At 43.7% G+C, this 25,827-nt stretch overlaps 1 protein-coding gene across 6 annotated transcripts in view; it reads left to right on the top strand.

Moving 5' to 3' along the window:
- DTNB (dystrobrevin beta) overlaps window positions 1–25,827 on the top strand; it is a 318,228-nt gene that overhangs the window by 269,854 nt on the left and 22,547 nt on the right. For 4 of the 6 annotated variants that reach the window (XM_089659019.1, XM_089659021.1, XM_089659018.1 and 1 more), the window contains one exon: window positions 3,953–3,973. The exons of the other annotated variants lie outside the window; for them this stretch is intronic. In XM_089659019.1, coding sequence (XP_089515145.1) covers window positions 3,953–3,973 — 21 coding nt within the window. The remainder of the gene's footprint in view (window positions 1–3,952; window positions 3,974–25,827) is intronic. 6 annotated transcript variants of the gene reach the window in all.

The raw sequence follows: 25,827 nt of genomic DNA on the forward strand, positions 1-25,827 counted from the left end.
CACCAATGATGGGGACTATTCCTCCCACTGATACCAATGACGGGACACTATTCCTCCCACTGATACCAATGATGGGGCACTATTCCTCCCACTGATACCAATGATGGGGCACTATTCCTCCCACTGATACCAATGATGGGGCACCATTCCTCCACTGATACCAATGATGGGGCACTATTCCTTCCACTGATACCAATGATGGGGCACTATTCCTGCCACTGATACCAATGATGGGGTACTATTCCTCCACTGATACCAATGATGGGGCACTATTCCTCCCACTGATACCAATGATGGGGCACTATTCCTCCCACTGATACCAATGATGGGACACTATTCCTCCCACTGATACCAATGATGGGGCACTATTCCTCCTACTGATACCAATGATGGGGCACTATTCCTCCCACTGATACCAATGATGGGGCACTATTCCTCCCACTGATACCAATGATGGGGCACTATTCCTCCTACTGATACCAATGATGGGGCACTATTCCTCCCACTGATACCAATGATGGGGCACTATTCCTCCCACTGATACCAATGATGGGGCACTATTCCTCCCACTGATACCAATGATGGGGCACTATTCCTGCCACTGATACCAATGATGGGGCACTATTGCTCCCACTGATACCAATGATGGGGCACTATTGCTCCCACTGATACCAATGATGGGGCACTATTCCTCCCACTGATACCAATGATGGGGTACTATTCCTCCCACTGATACCAATGATGGGGCACTATTCCTCCCACTGATACCAATGATAGGACACTATTCCTTCCACTGATACCAATGATGGGGCACTATTCCCCCCAGTGATACTAATGATGGGACACTATTCCTCCCACTGATACCAATGATGGGGCACTATTCCTCCCACTGATACCAATGATGGGGCACTATTCCTGCCACTGACACCAATGATGGAGCACTATTCCTCCCACTGACACCAATGATGGAGCACTATTCCCCCCACTGATACCAATGATGGGGCACTATTGCTCCCACTGATACCAATGATGGGGAACTATTCCTGCCACTGATACCCAACAATTGGGCTTAATTCCTCCCAATAACACCAAGGATGGTGACGGGTCATGTGAATCTTGTGTGAAAACATTTATATATGGACGCCTTGAAAACCTCAATCACACCTTAGCATTTTAAAAAAGTTTCCCAAAGTGCATGAAAGTGATATTAAAGGCTAAAAAAAACAAACATGTCTATACTTACCTGCTGTGTGCAGTGGTTTTGCACAGAGCAGCCCTGATCCTCGTCTTTGCAGGTTCCCCACCGGCACTCCTGGCCCCAACCTCCTGCCAAGTGCCCGCAGAGCAAACAGCTTGCTATGGGGGCACTCAAGCAGGCTCGCTCCTGAGCTGCTGCTCTGTGTGTCCATTCACACACTCTGTATCGGCTCGGGCTTTTCCCCTCTCTCTCCTCACTGGCTGTGGTTGACAACAATGGGAGCCAATGGCTCTTGTTGCTGTCTCAGCCAATAAGGAGAGTGTGTCCCCGGAGAGCCGAGGCTCTCATGCACATCGCTAGATTGTGATAAGTATTAGGGGGAGAGGGGAAAGTTGCACACATATTTATGCATTAAGGTAAAAATAACCCTTCAGCTCCCCCCTCAGCCTCCTAATACTGCCAGAGCCCCATCTCTGTCCAGCAGGGAGCCATGGCTCTCCATGGTCTCTCTCCCCTCATTGGCTCACACAGCAGTGTAAGCCATTAGCTCCTGCTGCTGTCAATAACAGCCAGTGAGCCAATGAGGAAAGAGTGGGGGGTGGGGCCGAGCCACGCTCTGTGCGTGTTCACAGGAGCAGGTTCAGGAACAATCCTGCTCCAGTGCCGCCATAGCAAGAGGCAGAGGGGATTTGCCTGGACTGCTAGGCCACCCACAGATGTTGGAAGGATTACACCGTGGCATATATAAAATACAGGGAGCACAGGCAGAGGCAGGTCACCAGTATTTGCTCTCAGCATCTCAAAGTATAACTAAAGGCAAAACTCAAAACTTCTTTTTTTTTTTAGTTTTAGATGGAGTAGAGAGGGATTAGAACCCCTGTCTGTTTTTATTGTGGTCTGTGCCCCCGTTAACCGCTTGTCGTCCGCCCTATAGCAGGAATACTACTACAAGGCAGCATGGGTGCGCAAAATCACATATATGTATGTGTGTGTGTGTGTATATATATATATATATATATAACATTTTGCAGCTCCAGGTAGGGGGTGCGCGCGCGCCACCATTCACGGCCTCAGTTGTCAATCACCGAGTCCCAGCCAGTGATTACTCGCCGGCACCCGGTGATCGCCAAGTAATACCGACGGGGGGGAGAGAACTGTATGTAAACAACACAGTTCTCTCCACTGTGAGCTCCTTTACACTGCTCGGTATGGCTCTGCATGGCACAGCAATAGAAAGCAGTGTGCTTACAGTGAAGCACACATACAGCACATAATGAGAAATGGCACACAGTTAACCCTTTGATCGCCCCAGATGTTAACCCTTTCCTGCCCAGTGCCATTAGTACAGTGTCAGTGCTTTCTGTTAGCACTGATCATTGTATTGGTGTCACCGGGAATGTCCGTTTAAACCCCCCCCCCGTGTCAGAATGCCCGCCGCAGTCCTGCTGTAAGTTGCTGATTGCTGCCATTACTAGTATATGAATATATATTCCAGTATATACCACCATTTGTAGACGCTATAACTTTCACTTGAACCAATTAATTTACACAATTTAGCAAGACATGGGGCAGAATACATTTTGGCCTAAATTTATGACAAAATTAATTTTTTTAAATTTTTTTACTGGATATATTTTATAGCAAAAAGTAAAAAATATTGTTTTTTTTTCTCAAAATGATCGGTCTTTTTTTTTTAATAGCGCAAAAAATAAAAATTGCAGAGATGATCAAATACCATCAAAAGAAAGCTCTATTTGTGGGAAAAAAAGATGTAAATTTCATTTGGGCGCAGCATTGCATGACCGCGCAATTGTCAGATAAAGTAACGCAGTGCTGTAAAGCAAAAAATGGCCTGGTCAGGAAGGGGGGGGGGGGAAATCCTCTGGAGGGCAAGAGGTTACATGTTTTACATAGGGCGGCCCATTTATTTATTTAGCTGGCCAACGTACCGCAAGGGAAAATTGCAAATACAGCAGTTTTAGGTGTGGGTAAAAAAATAATACTAAAAAATAAAAATAATAAAAAATTAATATTAAAAAAATTAAAGTGCCGCAAATATACTGCAATTATGTCACTGCTACTTTTAGACGGTAATATTTGGGTTTGCAAAGATATTTGGTGCTCCAGAAGAGCCCATTCACACTTGTGCGACTTGTCATGCGACTTTGGGGTCAAAAGTCAAATGACAAGTCACCCCGCCATGTTTCCCAATGGGTACTATTCATATCTGTGCGACTTCAAGTTTCAGCACCGTGTCGCAAGAAATGGGCTGGTCAGGAAGGGGGAGGGGGTAAAGTGGTTAAGGAGATTCCTGTTTACCATTATCATTAAGAGTGAAAATAAAGGAAAATCCAAAATTTTGAGAAAAGGGGAAATCTTCCAATATGGACGTGGCATGGGGGGTGACGTTGAAATCTTCCAATGGGGACACTAGTTCTGGAGACCATCTTTTCTATTGGTCAGTCCACCCAAAACTGATATTGTCTCAGTATTCCAGGCTCTGCATTCCTCCATGCCATGCCAATGATGAAGGGATAGTAATTCTCCTTGGCCATGGTGTGACATGGGGTTGATGTTGAGATCTGAGATGTAGTGAGCTAGTTGAAGGTCTGAGATGCCCTGGCTAGCATGTGCACAAAGCTGAGATACCTGTTTCAGGTGGAACTAGCCTTTTAACCCTTCTACGCCTGGTGGGTCATGTTCAGTCTCTTTCTGACGTTTCTTTTCTTCTTTGTTTCCCACTTGTGACGTCAGGAGGAGGAGCAGAAGCAGGCAGTAAGTTGGTGCATGAAGTCCATTGCTAGAAGATGTCATCTTTTTGTCATCCCTGCATGCCAATACTAACGAAATAGTGTCCTCCCCCTCATCCTAAAGGATGTTATAAAGTGGAACTCCAGACAAACCAAGAAAGAAAAGCTAAAAAAAACTTCTTTCAACCTGTAGTATTGATTAAAATTCATTAAAGTGTATATCAAGCCAAAAACCTTGGTGTGGGGAAGGATAAGAACTCCCGTTATGTTCACAGATATCTGGGACTTCGTTGGAGAAATTTGCCCTCACTTCCGGTCCTGCTGACAACGGTTTCACAACACAGATAGAAGTAAAAATCTGAGAGGGGCTCAAGCCTTCCCCGATTCTACTAAATTCTATTATGGGTTTTTTTTTGTTTGTTTTTATTATTATATCTTTTATTAAGTTTTTCATACAAAATCAACTTACAACCAACATTTCAAAATTTTTACATAAATTTTCCTCTTCCCTTCACCTCTGTCAGGGCTCCAGGGTATGACCAGAGGTATGTGAACTGATGCAGGGAAACGCAGGCTTCAGATATGATATAAACAATATAATTTATTAACACTAACAAAACATAAACGCAGTGCAATACTAAAACATAACACAGTGCAAACGAACCAAACCAAACCACCCACAGATAGTACATACAATGCAAGCGTCGTCAGGCAGGCCGGGTCAATAACAATCGGGCAGGTAGGAACAGGGGGTCAGGCAGAGAATGGTCGGGGTTACAAGCCAGGGATCAAACAGGAGAAGTCAGCAGAGGTCCGGATCAGGCAGGGTCAGCAACGAATCAGTCAGACAGAGACAGGAACAGGAACAGGGATGCAGGTAACAAGATACAGGGCCCAGGAAAAACACACACCAAGGCAGAGACTGCAGGTCTGGCCATCCCTTAAATACACCTGCATAATCAGCTTCAGGTGTTTGGCTGGCTGCAGGGTTGAGTCTCTGATTGCTGGGAGCACCCGCTGGCCAGCCCTGGTACTGCAGCCCACAAGGCAGGTGAGTCCCACCATTACTGGCAAGTCCATTCCTGACAGTCTCCCTCAAACTATCCACCCCCTCCCAGCAGATTTCCCCCTTTTCACTTTCTATTTTCTTTTACTCCTAGTTCCTCAAATATTCTTTTGATCTATCTTCACCCCCATCCTCTCATACCCCCTCAGTCTTACCCTCCTACAAGACACTCCTACCTATAAGTCGCTGATCACCACCATTACTAGTAAAAATTATGAAAAACCGAAAAAGTATATATACCGCCATTTGTAGATGCAATAACTTTCACGTAAACCAATTAATTTACGCATGTTGGGATTTTTTTTTAACCAAAGACATGGAGCAGAATAAATTTTGGCCTAAATTTATGACGAAATTTAAATTTTAAGTTTTTTTTATTGGATATGTTTTATAGCAAACAGTCAAAAATATATATATATATATATTTTTTTTTTAAATCAAAATTGTCTGTATTTTTTTGTTTGTAGTGCAAAAAATTAAAAACCCGCAGAGGTGAAGCCTCTCAATACTAAGGCCACCCTCTGATGATGAAGGCTGTATGAATTACAAGGCTGGTTGGTTCACTAAAATCTTAAACGATATATATAGATGGAGTTCTACTTTAACTTGCATCTGCAGTAATTGGATTTCATACCTCTACTTGTTCTAGAATCTTCTAACACTTCTTTGTGAAATCTTATTCTCTTGCCTTAAACCTGCTGTGCATACTGTAGCCTTCCATTACATCTTAATTAGTGGACATGAAGGTGAAAACCCTCCAATGTGACTAGAGAGAAGGTCAGGAACAGAGTATTTTCTACCTTTATAGAGCATCCTTTCTCAACCTTTTCAACACCGAGGAACCCTTCAAATAACTTTGCAGTCTCAGGGAACCCCTGACAAAAATCATGATCCATTATTGTGATGACCAATGGGAAGAATGCTCCTTACCTGTGTGGTCATTGGGAAAATCACCCCCTTACTGATAGCTAAAATGATCAATGGTATCAGTGGGCTTGTATCTGAGAGGCAGAAATTGCTCAAGGAACCCCTAGCAACCTCTGGAGGAACCCTGGCTGAGAAACCCTGTTATAGAGGGGCTTGTTGGAGGGTGAGATATCCAGGTGGTGGTGAATGTCACGAGAAGAGCATTTTCTAACTTAGAGCGGACATGTTGAAGGATGTGCTGTCTCAGAAGTAGGTGTAACCAGAAAGGTAGCTCATCAGGAGCAGAGTATTTTATACTTTAGAGAGGTCATGTTGGAGGGTGTAACAGGGTGGGTGTAATCAGAAAGGTAGATCGAAAATGAGGAGCAGAGTATTTTCTACTTTGTAGAAGTTCACGATATAGAATGTGATATCGTAGTGGTAAGTCGGGAACACAGAGATAAGGTCAGGAATGAGTAAAGTATTTCCTACTTTATGGAGGGTCATGTTTGAGTCCAGATGGCGAGGAGCAGAGTATTTTCGACCTTTTCAAGGTCGTATGTGGTGGTTGTAATCATAAAGCTAGAGAGAAGAGAAGGAGCTTCGTTTTTAATACTTTATGGAAATTCATGATGATAGGATATTTTGGTGAGTCGGGAAGACAGAGAGAAGGTAAAAAAGGAGCAGAGTATTTTCTACCCGTATGAAAGTCATTGTCAGGGCTCCGGGTATGACCAGAGGTATGTGAACTGACGCAGGGAAACGCAGGCTTCAGATATGTTATAAACAATATAATTTATTAATACTAACAATACAAAACGCAGTGCAATACTAAAACATAAACACAGTGCAAACGAACCAAACCAAACCACCCACAGATAACAATACATACAATGCAAGCGTAGTCAGGCAGGCCGGGTCAATAACAATCGGGCAGGTAGGAACAGGAGGAGCAGGCAGAGAGTAGTCAGGTCACGAGCTGGGTACAGCAACTAACGGGCAGGTAGGTACAGGAGGTCAGGCAGAGAATGGTCGGGGTCACAAGCCAGGGATCAAACAGGAGAAGACAGCAGAGGTCAGGATCAGGCAGGGTAGGCAACGAGTAAGTCAGGCAGGAACAGGAATGGGAATGCAGGTAATAAGATACAGGGGCCCATGGAAAAACACACACCAAGGCCCAGACTGCAGGTCTGGCCATCCCTTAAATACATCTCCGTAATCAGCTTCAGGTGTTTGGCTGACTGCAGGGTTGAGTCTCTGATTGCTGAGAGCACCCGCTGGCCAGCCCTGGTACTGCAGCCCACAAGGCAGGTGAGTCCCACCATTATTGGCAAGTCCATTCCTGACAGTCATGTTGTAGGGTGTGATGTCCCGTTGGTGTACAAAGAAAGGTGTAGAAAAGGTCAAGAGCAGAATATTTTCTACTTTATGGAATTTCATGATGTAGGATATAATATCCTGGTTGCAAATCCGGAAGAAGAGATAAGTATTTTCTTTTTTGTGGAGAGTTATTTTGGAGGGTGTTATATCCCAGTGGTAGGTGTATTCAGATAAGTGGAGATATCAGGAGGAGCAGAATATTTTCTCCCTTACAAAGGATCATGTTGGATGGTTTGATATCCCATTGGTTAGCAGCGGAATATTGGCCAACTTGTGGAGGGTGTGATATTCTCTGGGTGGGTGTAATTAATAAGAGAGGAGGAGCAGAGTTTTTGGGGTTTTTTTACCTAATGGATGTTTATGATGTTGGATGGGATGTCCTGGTGATGAGTCGGGAGAATAGCGATACAGTCATGAGCAAAGTATTCTCTACTTTATGGAGGGTTATGTTGGAGGTTGTCAAATCTCGTTGGTAGATGTAATCACAAAGGTAGAGAAAAGGTTTGAAGCATTGTCTATCCTTTGAAGGGTCATATTGGAGGGTGTGATATCCAAGGCATAAGTATAATCAGACAGGTAAAGAAAGCTGATCAGAGTATTTTCTACCTTTTTATAGTGTGTCATGTTGGAGGGTGTGATATTATGGTGATGGATGTAATCAGAAATATGGAGAGACATTCAGAAGAAGAGCATTTTATAAGGGTGTATATACTATGTTATAGCAATTGGGGGAGGTGGGATTTAAAAAAGTTTAAATCTGGCCATATCCTTTGCTTCTTGCAAGTTTCTTAAATCTTTATCTGTTTTAAGAAGTCTTTTGCATTTTTTTTCTTCCATGTTCTTTGAGGAACACAGGAAGATTTGAACCTTTGGCTTATATTGCTGCCTACAGGAGAATTAGATTCTGGCAAACAAAAATATTGTGGACCAGCTAAGGATAACCCTTCCCACTACCAGCATGCCTCAGTTTTTTGCTGGTGTCCCACGTCTTTCCTAGAGTTCTGCTGTGTTAAGCTTAGTTTTTGCTAATGATTTTTTTCTATTCAATCTATTTTTGATTTTTCTGCTGGAGCTTTGTCTCTTCATTTGCGGCTTTCCAGTGCTGTCATGCTCATCCTGTCTTTTGTAGTACTGCCTCTAGACCCTGCTGGATTGGACGTGTGAGGAAAGTTCAAACTGACCTTCAGACACTGGGTTCCACGTGGGCACTCTCCAGACTCTGTTCTGGTAAAGAAAAGCTGCAGGGTGCTTTCTATGTCCAGAGCCACTGGCATTGCCTCAGTGCTTACCCTGTCTCTGAATAGGCTGAGCAGGCCAAGCATCAGAGCTGGAGGAATATGGTCTAGGTCACTGGGTCCCTTTATTCCCCATTCCCACCAGTTTTGCTGTGGAAGGTGTTACCGCTGTAGGACTATCACGTACCTAGTGATGGAGGCCAATGGAGAGAGGGCTTCCCTTGTGGCTAAGTTACATAAGTATTTGAACACCTAAGAAACAGCAAGAATTCTGGCTCTCAAAGACCTGTTACTGAGCCTTTAAAAAGTCCACCTCTACTCCACTCATTAATCTAACTTAGTAGCACCTGTCTGAGCTCTTTAAAGACACCTGTCCACCCCACAGTCAGTCAGACGCCAACTACTACCATGGGCAAGACCAAAGAGCTGTCAAAAGACACCAGAGACAAAATTGTGGACCTCCACAAGGCTGGAAAGGGCTACGGGGCAATTGCCAAGCAGCTTGGTGAAAATAGATCAACTGTTGGAGCAATTGTTAGAAAATGGAAGAGGCTAAAGACGACTGTCAGTCTCCCTCGGACTGGGGCTCCATGCAAGATCTCACCTCGTGGGGTATCACTGATGATAAGAAAAGTGAGGCATCAGTCCAGAACTACAAGGGAGGAGCTGGTCAATGACATGAAGAGAGCTGGGATCACAGTTTCAAAGGTCACTGTCGGTAGAACACTACGCCGTCATGGCTTCAAATCATGCATTGCACAGAAGGTTCCCCTGCTCAAGTCATCACATGTCCAGGCCTGTTTGAAGTTTGCCAATGACCATCTGGATGATCCAGAGGAGGCATGGGAGAAAGTCATGTGGTCAGATGAGACCAAAGTAGAACTTTTTGGTCTTAACTTCACTTGTTGTGTTTGGAGGAAAAAGAAGGATGAGTTGCATCCCAAGAACACCATCCTTACTGTGAAGCATGGGGGTGGTAACATTATGCTTTGGGGGTGCTTTTCTGGGAAGTGGACAGGACGACTGCACTGTATTAAGGAGAGGATGAATGGGGCCATTTATTGTGAGATTTTAAGCAACAACTTCCTTCCCTCAGTCAGAGCATTGAAGATGGGTCGTGGCTGGGTCTTCCAACATGACAACGACCTGAAGCACACAGCCAGGAGAACCAAGGAGTGGCTCCGTAAGAAGCATATCAAGGTTCTGGAGTGGCCTAGCCAGTCTCCAGACCTAAATCCAATAGAACATCTTTGGAGGGAGCTGAAACTCCATGTTGCTCAGCGACAGCCCCGAAACCTGACAGATCTAGAGGAGATCTGTGTGGAGGAGTGGGCCAAAATCCCTGTTGCAGTGCAAACCTGGTCAAGGACTACAGGAAACGTTTGACCTCTGTAATTGCAAACAAAGGCTTCTGTACCAAATATTAACACTGATTTTCTCAGGTGTTCAAATACTTATGTTCAGTAGTGCAAGACAAATAAATTCTTTAAAAATCATACAATGTAATTTCCTGAATTTGTTTTTTTAATTCTGTCTCTCAGAGTGGGAATGCACCTACAATGTGATTTTTGACCCCTCCATGATTTCTAAGTGGGAGAACTTGCAAAATCGCAGGGTGTTCAAATACTTCTGTTCCTCACTGTATGTATATGTATTGTAGACATTGAAACACATACTGTTCATTTTTGGATAGGCCAGTGATAAGACCACTTTACACACCAAAAGGACTCCTTACTATGTTAATGTATGCAGGAGGTAATTACCTTCCCTTTGTTGTGTTGGGTTAACCTGTTTTGGGTAAATATATGGAGAGTCAGGGGAAGTTTAACAGCAGGTTATTTGCAAATAGATTGGGAAAAGTCTTAAATATTCATGATGTGCTTGTTTATGGTGAAGAGAGCAGATTTGCCATAAACAAGACAAGTAGTATCTATTTAACTTTTAATTAAGAGCTATGCATACAGCTATTCTAGGTCTAGACACATGAGATCAAACATGCTAATAAAAGTGGCCAGGGTGCTTGCCATTGTACTGAATGGGGAAAATGTTTATATTAACTCAGAACAAAGAGAACAGAGCACAATGGGGGATACATGGGACAGCACAGGTGCAGGTGACAGGGCAGGTATAGATCATAACTCATAGTATTCCATGCATGGAAGCTACCTAGGTGCATATTATATATCGGACATATGGTGGATGGTGTAGTATCTCTATGCTTGATATGAAGTATCTTGAATGGGACTTTGAGAGTTGTTGTTCATTGTAATCTTTACAAATATTCAGCTGGATTTCTGTCATCTGTAACAAATATCTTTATCCGAATAAATGCATCTCTCTGGAAAAGGACTATCGGTTGCTGTAGGAATAGTACATACATGAATACACCCTGGTCATACATCCTCCACTATTGATATAAGACAACAGATTTGTCTTATGAACTGTTTCTGTGTAGACTTCATTATTTTAAGACATTTGTTTCCACCATTTTTTTTTCAAGCACTCTGCTAGATCTTTGAGTTCTTCTTGGACTTTTGGGCATCAAGCAGCTGCTTCCCATGTTTGCAAGGCTACCACCTGGTCTTCTGTTCACACATTTTTTAAGATCTACAGGTGGACCTTTCACCAGGGGCAGACTGACAACTCATGGGGCCCCCGGGCAATAGGGGATCATGGGGCCCCTGTGTCCTTGCCCAAACTCAAAAAAGCCTATGAAAAAGGTACCAGGGGCATCTCATGGGGCCTCCTACTGACCCCGGGGCCTCGGGCAGTGCACGAGTTTCCAAATGGTCAGTTCGCCCCTTCCTTTCACCATCTTCTGATTCCTGCTTCAAGTCCCCCAGGCAGCTCTTTCAGCTGCAGGCAGTCCCCAGCTCTCTGTTGTTTTCTTGGGCCTGTTAGTGTTTTGTTTGCTGTGCTGCCCACCCCTCATTGGACTGCTTTGGAAATCGTATAGGTCAGGGGTCGGCAACCTGAGAGCCGCAGGACTACAAGTTCCATCATGCCTCTGCAAGTCATAGCTGTAAGTTTTGTAATCTTTGCAATGCCTCATGGGAAATGTAGTTCCACAACAGCTAGAGAGCCACAGGTTGCCTACCCCTGGTATAGGTGAAAGATCTCCCGTGTCCCTCAATGAATGGGAAAGAAAATTGGATTTTTGTACTCGCCTTATAATTGTATTTTTGGAGTCCACTGGGGGATGCAGGTCCTTCCCCTCTGTGCTCATGCTGTCTGTACTGCTTTCCTACAGAAATGAGGCATGCTGCTAGTGGCAGAGATTATCTTGCCTGGAATACAGTTTTTTGTTTGCCAGTGTCCAGTCCTCCTGTAGGCGGCAGTATAACCTGAAGTTTTAAGACTTCCTGTGTTCCTCAACAGACTTCACAATGAAAAAAACAGAGTAAGTGAGCGCTTGAATGAATATGCAGATAAACAGCAGCTGTACACCAAAAAAGACACCATATACAACCTTCAGAGACGTAAATATAAAAAGAGGGGAAGGTGCAGCGCTATATGACTTAGTAGACAATAATAAAATCAAACACACATGATAAACAGTGACTATGTGCTGATAAAATAAGGCTACTAGGTGGTGGCTGTGAAGTAAAAGAAGTGCAAAAATAAATGAAGGAGTCCAATAAAAGGGTGCTCTTAAGATCCGAGATGATCCTCAGACGTTCAATATTTGGAACTGCCAGGTGATAAAAATTGTAAAAATTGCGCACTCACCAGATACGCAATCTTTATGCGCATTTATATATGATGTCACTGGACCTCCGGTGTCATAAAACTGGTCTGGTCAGATCTGGTCAGTATGATTCTCACCACCTGGTACTTGGATAGATGCGGCTGCTCTGAAGGTCTGGCTGGTTCCCACCAAGACTCAAATAAACAGAGAGGGCCACATAGTGTGATATCCTTAGAGTATCTTTATTATATGCACGGACAGGATAGCAGAGACAATCCAATAAGCAAAGAAAAGTACTGACCCAGATGTAAACAAAGATGGACGCCGGGGCCCCTCGTGGCGCCGGCAGCGTGGCGGCTGACCTACTTTAGCCTTAACTGACGCGTTTCGAGCAAGAGCTCGTACTCATAGGGGTGCAGCTGTACTGCTTTCCTACAGAAATCAGGCATGCTGCTAGTGGCAGAGATTATCTTGCCTGGAATACAGTTTTTTGTTTGCCAGTGTCCATTCCTCCTGCAGGCGGCAGTATAACCTGAAGTTTTAAGACTTCCTGTGTTCCTCAACAGACTTCACAATGAGTACAAACATTTTTTCTTTTTTTGACATTTTGCAGATTAGGCAGTGCTCCAGCTTTGAATACTTATCTTTGAACTTAATTATAAACGATTTTCCCTTTCTTTTTTTTTTTCAGTTGAAATCATTGTCTTGTTTGCACATAGAACTTGCACCAGTTCAGTTTAAACAAATTATCCCCAGTGATAGTTTCTGCTAGGTTCTAGGGCAGGGGTCTCCAAACTATGTGAAAGTAGGTAGGTGGTCTTTTTCCTGTTCCTTGGGGGCCCCCTCAGGTACCAATGGTCACACCTGGACACAGCTACGAGATCTCGGAAAGTGAATGCACTCAAGTCACCTTAGTTGCGATTGCAAACACTTCAGTTTTATTGGCATAACATCAGGGTTTTTATACTGTAGTCTTTGGGCAAACACACCCTCAGACCATCCAATCAAATACATGTACATTATTTTTACCTTAACTCCACAATTATTTGTATGAGGTTTGCATTTTCACTCTTCTGCTTTATCTGTCACGCCATATCTGGTCTAACACCCGGATCATGGCTGTAATCTGACCCAACGTCCAAGCCATGGCCATAATCTGACCCAACGTCCAAGCCATGGCCATAATCTGACCCAACGTCCAAGCCATGGCCATAATCTGACCCAACGTCCAAGCCATGGCCATAATCTGACCCAACGTCCAAGCCATGGCCATAATCTGACACAACGTCCAAGCCATGGCCATAATCTGACCCAACGTCCAAGCCATGGCCATAATCTGACCCAACGTCCAAGCCATGGCCATAATCTGACCCAACGTCCAAGCCATGGCCATAATCTGACCCAACGTCCAAGCCATGGCCATAATCTGACCCAGCACCCAAGCTGTGGTTACAACTTTCCAGAAATGAGAGTAAACCTTATCTGCTTTTTTGTACAGTTTGCAAAAACACTTATTTCTACATGAAGTTTGCATAGACAGTTTTGTTAGTGTGTACATATCTCATATATATGTATGTTAAACTAGCATCTTGTATTAGTGTATACAAAATGGATTCAGTTATATTCCATTTAATCCTTTCACTATGGCCCTCCTGGTGTTGAGGAACTGCAAGTCCTATGAGGCCTTGAAAGACACTGGCAGCCACAGGCAAGACTCCCAGAGGAAGAGGCATGATGGGACTTGTGGTTCTTCAACATCTGGAGGGCCATAGTTTGGAGACCTCTCCCAGAGGAAGAGGCATGACGGGACTTGTGGTTCTTCAACATCTGGAGGGCCATAGTTTGGAGACCCCTCTTTTAGGGTGTAGCAGTGCTTCCCTGTGTTACCATAAAAACCAGCTTGTGTTTCCTGTCGGTGACATACAATGGAGCCGTTTTATCCCGGAGCTATACAGAAAGCCGGCCTCTATCCTCATCGGGTGCAGATACTGTTAGCTTTGTCTGCTGTTCATGACTTGCACACATGAGATGACTTATTGAAATTCACCCCAACGAAGAGCACACCTGGAATTGTTCAGCATTTAATGAATGAATGCGAGGGTGAAACTTGAACACCGCCTTCAAAAACCTTTCATCCCCTGCCAATCGTCTCCCGGCCCAACTAACATCTTACCAGATTGCGAAAGCTCCAGTTAGCAGTCAGGTGTTTGGCAGAAGGCTGCAATAAAACCAGGCCGACTCTTTTCTTAAAATAGTCTTTCGGCCGTCTTTGAAAGGCTTGGCTCTCCGTTGCCTCCTTAGAACAGCTTCTGAACATTGATAAATTGTAGAGCGCTTTATCAGATAGCCACACAATTTATAGTTCGTTTTGATGTGCCAGTCTTTCTTCTGGGTGACCCGTCACCTCTATCTCTTCAAATTCAGCAGAGAAATCTGTGTGCTCAGATGAGGAAAAGATTAAACTTTGAAAAAAAAAATCTATTCAAGTGTGTATTCTTAACTCAAAGTACCTTCTAATGCTCTGTCTCCTCCAAATCTCCGTTGTTTTTTTTCTGTGATCTGACTTCCCGTTCGAGAGTGGCTACGTTCATTCTCCATGGTCCCCTGTATATAGGAATGTAGCCACCCTCTCTTGCTCGCTCCCAAGATAGCCTATGGGATTTGTAGTTTACAAAGCTTCAGATATGTCGTTTCAGCAATTTTTGTATTTGAGATCCTGGGTCCTGATGAAGCTGAGGATTATTGTTATGATCCGCCAGGTGGTGCCTCAGGCTGCCAACTGACAGACCTACCCAGAGCGTGGGGTCTAAGCCCGGGCTGTGCTTTCACCAGGGCCCCTGATGGTGGGGATGGACTTATAACAGACCCGGGCCAGGTCACGACCTCCGAGCAGGCCCACCAGTGGCTGAAGGAGCCTCCGGGGACGTATGCAGGTACCGGGAGAGCCAGATGTGAAGAGGATGGCAGCCCTAGCAGGGTGGTAACGGACCGTGGTCCCGTGGGGGTAAGCGGGGTACCGAATCGGCAGGCAAAGAGTAGTCAGGTCACACGCAGGATCAGCAGGGTAAGTCAGTCCGTAGAATGGTTAGACAAGCCGGGGGTCAGAATAGGAGAAGGCAGAGTAGTCAGGGCAATCCGGGTCAATCACAGGAGAAGGCAGCATAGTCAGGGCAATCCAGGTCAAATCACAGGAGAAGGCAGCGTAGTCAGGGCAAACAGGGTCACTAGAACGGATACAGGAACTCAGGATCACAGATAGACCTTGCGGCAATCTGTGACAGTGCAGGGCCTCTTTAAATAGTGCGCCCTGCACTGTCATTGGCCGGCCAGGACGCGCCCCCGACTGTCATTGGACACCTGAGGCGCGTCCGCGGCTCCTACTGCGCATGCGCGGCGTCCTGTCAGCCGCGGCTCGCCGGGACCTAGTGCCTGTGTCCCGGCGTGATCTGCCGCCAGTGCGCATGCGTGGAGGGAGAAGCCGTGATCCCCGACCCTGGAGCCGCGATCCCTGACAATTATTATTATTATTACATCGAGTATATATAGCGCCAAAGGGTTTGCTCAGCGCTGTACAATGGGGGGGGGACAATACATGGCACAGTACAACAATAACAAACAACGTACGAGGGGTAAGAGGGCCCTACTCTTTCGAGCTTATAATCTAGGAGAGAGGGGGTAATGGTACAGGAGGAAGTGGCTGAGGGGAATGAAGTGGTGGGAGGAATGAGGGAGAATGGTCGTTAGGTGAGGGTGGGGTAGGCTTCCCTGAAGAGATGGGTTTTGAGGGAGCACCTGAATGTGAGGAGGGAAGGCGACAGTCTGATGGATTGGGGCAGTGAGTTCCAGAGGATGGGGGAGGACCTGGAGAAGTCTTGCAGTCGTGCATGGGAGGAGGAGACCAGGGAGCAGGATAGAAGGAGGTCCTGTGAGGAGCGAAGGGTACGGGTAGGGTGGTACTTGGGGATCAGGTTGGTGAGGTAGTCAGGGGCAGTGTTGTGATTGGCTTTGTAGGTCAGGGTTAGAAGTTTAAATTTGATGCATTGGGCAATCGGGAGCCAGTGGAGGGAGAGGCAGAGGGGGGTGGTGAGGAGGATCCCACGAAACGTGTCGACCTTTACACCGTGATCTCAAGGCCAGTTTATACATATTGACATTAGCTGACTGTTAAATGTACCTTTTAGGTATCATAAACCTCTACATGCTGATATTTTAAATAGTTTTTATTTGTATGTCTTTAATATGCTGTAATACAAGTGAATTTTTTTATTTTGTATTATTTTTTGTGTGTGTCATACCGTCGGAGATATAATTAAAGTCCCACAACTTTTTGGAGATCCTTTGACACACCATTCCTTATACACTGGGTACACATTGTGAATGATAACTATGAGAATGGAAGAACTTTTAGCTCAAGACTCTGAGACCTCAGAACAGTTTTTTGCTCTTTAGAAGATATGGGTGGTCTATTCTTCTTCTGCCTTTACTAGATATGTCCATGAACAAATTGAGAGATGGCTTTTCTTTCTTCGCCCTTTACTACACTTCAATAGCCACATTTGCTGACCTCACTCCCTGAGATACTTCAGATACCCCTTTAATTTTTTTAGTAAAAAAAAAGAACCTAAACTAGTTTAACCAAAAATTATAATTTTTCCAAATTTTTTTTTAAATTTGTATATTATTATTTTATATTATTTATGTTTTTGGGGTTTTTTTTAACATACTGTCACCCTAGCAGTACAGTGTCACCATAGTGACACTGTACTACTTGTGGGGGGTGATGAAGATTTTTTTCTTTTTTTACACTGATTGCTTTTACACCCATAAAGACTGTAAAAGCAATCATTTCTCCTTCTCTCTGGCTATTAACTAATAATAAAAAATATATTCAACATTAATTATCTAATAAATATACAAAATATATTCAACATTAACTATCTAATAATAATAAAAAATATATTCAACATTAATTAACTAATAATAATAAAAAATATATTCAACATTAACTATCTAATAATAATAAAAAATATATTCAACATTAATTATCTAATAATAATTAAAAAAATATTCAACATTAATTATCTAATAATAATGAAAAATATATTCAACATTGAATATCTAATAATAATAAAAAATATATTCAACATTAAATATCTAATAATAATAAAAAAATATTCAACATTAATTATCTAATAATAATAAAAAATATATTCAACATTAAATATCTAAATAATAAAAAATATATTCAACATTAAATATCTAATAATAATAAAAAAATATATTCAACATTAATTAACTAATAAGAATAAAAAATATATTCAACATTAAATATCTAATAATAAAAAATATATTCAACATTAAATATCTAATAATAATAAAAAATATATTCAACATTAAATATCTAATAATAATAAAAAAATATAATCAACATTAACTAATAAGAATAAAAAATATATTCAACATTCCCTCTTCATAAGGATGTCATATAGCGTCACTTTAGTAGCGTCACTTTAGGGAAATGTTTTTCTGTAGAAGCTGCCATTGCTGAAAATGATAATTACGTGGCTGTTGTGCTAAATCACTGACCTGTATGCAGATAATAACTATTAATTTTTTTTTTCTTTTGTCAAGTCTGCTTAAGTTTGGGTCATGACTCTGAAAGCACTGAAGCCAAGTAACTAGCCTTTTTACCAGGAGGTCAGCAGTGGCTCATTACACATCTATAAACATTGGGAGTCCTGCGAGAGATCATGTAAATATGAATGATGCAGTCACTTGGAAGAGGGAGTCTGTCATTTGTCCACTGGGGCTGGTACCATAGTCTTTAAAAGAGAAGTAAATGTGGACTCCTGGAATTGTTGGACTCCTTCTTTGTGAAGTTCTGGGAATAAGCAGCCTTACTGTAATGAGCAGGTTGGGGCCTCGCCCTATGAATGGACTTCAATCAGTAGCTGACCTCACAAATGCTTTTTTTGTCTACTTAAGAACACATTACTAAAATTATTATTATTATTGATGCCTGATTTACATGATGCTGTCCATTTTTTTAAATGGATATCTAAGGATTTTTTGTAGATGTGGTTTAAGAATCGGGACGTTTTCCCATGGTTTAGCATAACTCCCACAATGCATTGCATGTCTCCGTGCTGGGGATTGTTGGATGCTGGCGGAGACTGTCTCAGTTTGGGAAATATGCCAGCTCTCTCAGCCTCCATCTGTGTTTTATTATGAGCGGTAGTAGTATTTGTGTGTTTATTTTCCTTTATTTCCCGTCTCGTAGTAAGCCAGGAATCTGTGGCACAGCGCTGAAAAATCTGTACATTATAATCTCAGCATGTTCAGTGTTCCTCATTAAAGAGTTCCGCCAGATATACAGAAAACCGATTTACTTATGCATTCCTTTAAAAGTCATGACATTTTTTTTCTTTTTTTGGCTGAGGCAGTTTTTACCTAAATTTTAACGTCATACTGATTGTCGCCTACTATCTATGTGTTGAAAGTAGGCTTGTAATGGGAGTGGTCGCTCTGTAAGCCAATGGGCAGGAGGGTGAGGTTCTAACACAGTGGTTGTCAACTAATGAGCTAAAGGGGCCTCAAATGTGGGCCCTAACATCACCAAAGGGCCGCACGTAATGTTCAGTATATGTCATGCTTGAGAGGACTGTCAGAAACTGGCAGGCATAATAGAGGAAAATGAGGGTCAGAGAGTGAGGACCGGGTACATTGTTGGCTGAGGACATGCTGCAGAAGAAACTACGAAACTGGGAACTTGTTACATGAGGCTAGTAGAGATCAGTGCTGTTACCCTACCTGTCTGCTCTCTAGTTCCTTTGTCACCTCCTCCCATGCTCACCTCCAGGACTTCTCCCATCCTATGGAACTCCCTACCCCAATCTGTCTGACTATCTCCTAATCTGTCCACCTTTAGATGATCCCTGAAAACCCTTCTCTTTGTCTGCCACCTGTCCGCCATATAAGGAAACGACGGACGGGAGGTGGTTCTGTCATTCTGGGAGGACGTCATATGACGTCCTCCCACTCTAACTGCGTTTGCGCGCTCCCCGGGTGATGGATGGTGCACTGTGTCCCTGGGACATAGCAGATCACCAATCAGCAGAAAGAGCCGATGACGTCGGCTCTGTTATGTGATCAGCTGTGTACAATCGCAGCTGATCGCATGTAAATATGGAAATGTCACTTATTGGCATTCCTCTCACGAGCTGTCAGTGAGTTGAGTTGATGCCAAAGAGCTCGATTTTGGTCTCATCTGACCACAACACTTCCCACCAGTCCTCCTCTGCATCATTCAGATGTTCAGTGGCAAATTTCAGACTGGCCTGGACAAGTGCTTTCTTGAGCAGAGGGACCTTGCAGGCACTGCAGGATTTCAATCCTTGTCGGCGCAGTGTGTTACCAATTGTTTTCTTGGTGACTGTGGTCCCTGCTGCCTGGAGATCATTGACCAGATCCTCACATGTAGTTCTGGGATGATTCCTCACTGTTCTCATGATCATTGACACTCCATGAGGTGAGATCTTGCATGGTGCACCAGACAAGGGAGCCTGACAGTTGTTTTGTGTTTCTTCCATTTGTGAATGATTGCACCAACTGTTGTCACCTTCTCACCAAGCTGCTTGGCGATAGTTTGGTAGCCCAGTCCAGCCTTGTGTAGGTCTACAATCTTGTCCCTGACATCCTTGGACAGCTCTTTGGTCTTTGCCATGGTGGAGAGTTTGAAATCTGATTGTTTGATTGATTCTGTGGACAGGTGTCTTTTATACAGGTAACAAAATGAGACTAGAAAAGCTACAATTTCCTGGGAAATTCTTGCCTCCACCAGTAGTCTACAACTGAAGAGAACGGAGTAACTGGGAGGAGTGACTTGAGTAACTGTTGTGTGGTTGGAGTGGCTGGAGTAACTGTGAAAAGGTTGGATTGGGCAGAGTAACTTTATGGAGTGGGCCGAGTAACTGTGTGGAGTGTTTGGAGTGAGTAAAGATAGTAAACATTACACTAACCAATTGATTGATCAAATTTAAAAAGTGCACATGGCAAGCTTGATAGAGTGAGAAATGCATTTCAACTTTTAATTATTTATAGTTTTAAAAAACTATAAATCCTACAGCGAAGAGCTTTATATTGTGAGAATCACAAGACCCAGACCTACATTTTGATGCATAGTATGTCTCTGAAATATTAAAAATGAAGGCACAGTCACAGTTTAGAAATTGCCCTTCACATTTGAGGTGGCTAGAGTGGAGTTTCAATGAATGTCAATGGGCGGCGTGAGTTGCAAACAAATGGTCATATTGTGAAAACTATCAGGACTATGGCTTAGCCGTGGACATTTTTAATGGCAGCAGGGATAGCTGAACGTTTTGATATAAGATTTGTGTAGGTGGGCTTGAAAATGAGTGTACTACTTGGAGGTGATGAAGATTTTTTTTTTTTCTTTTTTCATACTGATTGCTTTTACACCCATAAAGGCTCTAAAAGCAATCATTTCTCCTCTCTGGTTGCATTCCTGCAGCCATTGAGAAATACTGTGAGAGCTGTGATTGGTCTCAGCTTGTCACATGGTAAAAGGCTGTTGTGAATAGCCTTGTACCATGTGACCTCTCTGATCATTCACAGATTTTACATGTTGTAAGCAATGATGTCAGGAAGTGACATCTTGCTTACTATTCTCTTGGCCAATCAGTGATCACCTGATTGGGATGTCACACAGAGTTCCCGTACAGCGATCGGTGTTCGGACACAGCGGGCACCGATTGCGGTGCCATGTGCTTCCAGGGAGAGCGCACAGGCAATGGAAGCAGGGGGACCTTTAGAAACATCCTCTCGCTTTGGCAGCGCTCCCATCTGGCTGTTTATCTACATGGGCTGGATGGGTTAAAGTGGAAAATTGATAACTATACAAAAAGGGAAGGATTTTTTTTAAAATCACACACGGTGGCTAATGTACAATACACAAAATACATGTTTGTACTATATAAAAGAAAAAGAGCTTAAAGCCCAACTCCAGTAAACTGCTTGTTCAGGTCTAGGGGGCATAGAAAAAATGTGCTTAACAACAACTCTGTGCTGGTACACTATATGGAAAGACCATCTTTTTTTGGTGGGACTTTAAAGGCACAGACAAAACCAATGACTTCATAGAAAGGATAAAAACTTAATAGACCATATTTTATTCATACAAAATGTTAAAAAGAACATGTAGGCACAAGATATTTATTATCACCTCACCCCCTCAGTCTCAGATTGGATCATCAGCCTACTAAGTGACATATCAGCATGGATGTCACTCCACTTCCTCAAACTCAATCTTTCCAAAACTGAGCTCTTAGTATCCCCCCCCCCCCCGACTTCTACATTAAGATCAATAACACAGTCATCAGTCCCACCCCTCATGTCAGGGTACTAGGTGTACTAGACTCCAATCTGTCCCTTCAGCTCCAGGTCCAATCACTGACAAACTCATGTAGACTTCACCTCCGCAACATCTGCAAGATACGACCGTTCCTAACCTCGGAAACCACTAAGCAACTTATTCACTCCCTGGTTATCTCTCGCCTTGACTATTGTAACTCCCTCCTCATTGGCCTACCTCATCGCAGGCTATCCCCTCTTCAGTCTATCATGAATGCTGCTGCCAGACTCATTCACTTTACTAACTGTTCCATATCTGCCATCCCTCTCTGCCAATCCCTCCACTGACCTCCACTCAGTGTCCTCCACCCCTCTCTGCCAATCCCTCCACTGACCTCCACTCAGTGTCCTCCACCCCTCTCTGCCAATCCCTCCATTGGTCTCCATTCAGTGTCCTCCACTCTTCTCGGCCAATCCCTCCACTGACCTCCACTCAGTGTCCTCCACCCCTCTCTGCCAATCCCTCCACTGGTCTCCATTCAGTGTCCTCCACTCTTCTCGGCCAATCCCTCCACTGACCTCCACTCAGTGTCCTCCACCCCTCTCTGCCAATCCCTCCACTGACCTCCATTCAGTGTCCTCCACCCCTCTCTGCCAATCCCTCCACTGACTTCCAATTGCCCAGCGGATAAAATTCAAAACACTAACACTGATGTACAAAGCCGTTCATAACACTGCCCCTAACTACATCACCGATCTTGTCTCTAAATACCACCCAAACCGTACTCTCCGCTCCTCGCAAGACCTCCTACTCTCTAGCTCCCTTGTCTCCTCCTCCCATGCTCGTCTTCAGGATTTCTCATGGGCTTCACCCATCCTCTGGAACTCCCTACCTCAAGCTATCAGGCTATTGCCTACCCTGCTCACTTTTAGGCGCACTCTGAAAACTCATCTCTTCAGGGAAGCCTACCCCGACCCCGGCTAACTACTGGAATCCCCTACTCCCCCAACCACTCCATCCCCCACAGCTAACTACCTCTTGTACCACTATCCCCTCCCTACTAGATTGTAAGCTCCAAGGAACAGGGCCCTCTAATTCCTCTTGTATTGAAACTGTACTGTCTCCCTCCATAATGTAAAGCACTGAGCAAACTGTCGGCGCTATATAAGTCCTGTATAATAATAATAAATTATTATTTATTTCAGGTACTTACACAGCACCATCAATTTATGCAGTGTTTTACATACATATTGTACATTCACATCAGTCCCTAACCCACAAGGGGTGTACAATCTAAGGTCCCTAACTCACATTCATACATACACATACTAGGGCCAATTTTGACAGGAACCAATTAACCTACCTGCATGTCTTTGGAGTGTGGGAGGAAACCGGAGTACCTGGAGGAAACCCACACAGGCTCAGGGAGACGCAAACTCCAGACAGGTGGTGCCGTGGTTGGGATTTGAACCAACAACCCTAGTACTGCCAGGCGGAAGTGCTAACCCCTTAGCCAATAAGACATGGCGGTAATACATGATTTGACTGTCACAATGAATACATAGATGAGAAAAACACAGAATGTATCATGCATGCACTTGACGCGTTTCGAGACCATAATCTCTTCTTCAGAAGTGCTTAGAACGCATGACACCTATAATGAATATATAATTATCGCATTTTCATATCTCCAAAAAGGAGTTACAATCTGTGTATAATTTCCACTCACGTAGCCCCACTGCCAGGCGGAGAACATGGGGAAGCCACCAGTTGACTAAAACCATAAATAAAGTAGATGTGGCCAATATCTCTAAGGTCCTCCCAGGCAAAGGAGGAGGAGAAAAAAAAACGCTGTCCCACTCGCCTCCCAAGAGAAGCCCATTCACGACCATTGGGGATGCCCATTCCAAATGATGACTTATATGGAAATATATAAATGAGCAATACAAATCAGACAGAGAGTGATGATGCACAAAAACATGAGAAAAGCCAATGTCACTCTTCTAGAGACAGAAGAAAATGCTTACTGAGAATGGAAATGTGGCAGATCATGCTCAGTATTCGATAATAGTATATTGTCAAAGTCCTGACTGATCCTTGCAGAGTGTTCTCCCCCACGATCCAACAGCCTAAGGTTCTGAGGTCAAAACAGAAATCTGAACTCTGAAAAACAGGGCTTTTTTTTCTCAGAAAATAGGTGAAGGAACTCAAAAACCCCTCTCCTTACACACACAACCCCATCAAAGAGTGGGTATGGTCAACTTTCACTAACAGTGGGAGGGCCTTAAAGGGCCAATAAATACCTGGAGTGCATTACTTACAGAGTGCAGAGTTCAGGGGGGTGGGGTTACACACACAGTACAGAGTTCAGGGGTGCGCTACGTACACAGTGCAGAGTTTGGGGGTGTGCTACACAGCTTCCACAGCTGCTTACCTCTTCATTCCCTATCCATATCCCACTTTGCAACCTGCTTTCTTCTTCTCCCACCATAAAAGCTCCATCATCTTCCACATGTCTTACTTTTGTTGCTGTATTAACCACTTCCAGTCCGGACACTTTCACCCCCTTCCTGTCCAGGGCAATTTTCAGCTTTCAGCGCTATCACACTTTGAATGACAATTGCGCGGTCATGCAACACTGTACCCATATGAATTTTTTTGAGATAGATAAAGCTTTATTTTGGTGGTATTTATTCACCACTGGGATTTTTTTTTTTTTTGCTATGTAAATGAAAAGGTCCAAAAATTTTGAAAAAAAGTGTTTTTCTTATAAAATTTTGCAAATAAATAATCTTTCATCATAAATCTTGACCAAAATGTATTCCGTTATGTTTTTAGAAAAAAAAAAATAAGCCAAATTAGTTTATAACCAAAAATTATAATTTTTAAACATTTTTTTTACATTTTTATTTTTTTTTTAATATTATTTATGTTTTTTTTTTTTTTACATACTGTCACCCTAGCAGTACAGTGTCACCATAGTGACACTGTACTACTTGTGGGGGATGATTAAGATTTTTTTTTTTTTTTACAGTGATTGCTTTTACACCCATATAGGATGTAAAAGCAATCATTTCTCCTTCTCTCTAGCTGCATTCTTGCAGCCATTGAGAAATACTGAGTGAGCTGTGATTGGTCACACCTTGTCACATGGTACAAGGCTGTTGTGAATAGCCTTGTACCATGTGACCCCCTGTGATCATTCACAGATTTCACACGTAGTAAGCAATGATGTCACAAGTGACATCTTGCTTACTACTTTGCATGTGATCACTGATTGGCCAATCAGTGATCACATGATCGGGACCGAGGTCCCGTCCGACGATCGGTGTTTCACTGTGTCCGGAGGACACAGCAAGCACCGGATCGCGGTGCTGCGCGCTCCCAGGGAGCGCGCACAGCTAGAAAAGGCAGGTGCCGTTTATGAACGGCAACCCGCCCCTGGAGTGCCACCGTCCTGCCATTTATAAACAGCAGGCAGACGGCAAGAGGTTAAACTGAAGTACCCAGCCGGCTGTAGTACCGCATGCTGTAGGTGGCTCAGTCTCTCTCACTTTCAGTGAGATCATCTAGTGTGGGTGTCGGCATCTGCACTGCGCCCTTGGCACTTGCACCTCCATTGATCCCATCTTGCACTCAGTGGGAGCCGATCAGGATATAAGATCTGTGGAAGCTGTTGGGAGGCAATCTGTAACTTGTGAACACAGAAGCCGGACTTCTGTGATTACTAGAGGTGAGCAGTGGGCCTCAGCCAGAGGTGGTGGAACTGAGCTCCACCAAGTTTCTGCTGAAAACTGTGCCTAAAAATTCAGAGGACAAAGAAGTAGTCACCACTATTGTTGTCTCCAAGCATCTGTTCTTTTCTTTAACCACTGACTTACCATGTCTTTCACTGTTTCTCTGTGTGGAGGTGGCCACCTTGATAGAGGCAGGTCTTTGCTTCCTTTTATCAGAGCCCCCCTGTCTGATGACTGGCTATCTGATGAAGGGGAGGGGTAATGATCAATAAGCAGAAGGAGAGGTGGTGGAAGCACAGAATTAATGAAGCAAAGGCAGGAAGATCCTTGCGCTGCAGGTCCCCAGGTACAGCTTCCTCTCCAGCAAGGAGAACAGTGAGCTGCACAGCAGTGGCATCACTAAGCCTCACTTTAAAACTGAGAGTAGCTGTCAGATGCAACAGTGCCTTAGATGATTTCACGTTATTACAGGTATACAGCTATGAGTTTATAGAACT

Source organism: Staurois parvus, unplaced genomic scaffold, assembly GCF_062004578.1.
Source record: "Staurois parvus isolate SC_StPar_1 unplaced genomic scaffold, SC_StPar_1.0 ptg001130l, whole genome shotgun sequence".
Lineage (NCBI taxonomy): Eukaryota > Metazoa > Chordata > Amphibia > Anura > Ranidae > Staurois > Staurois parvus.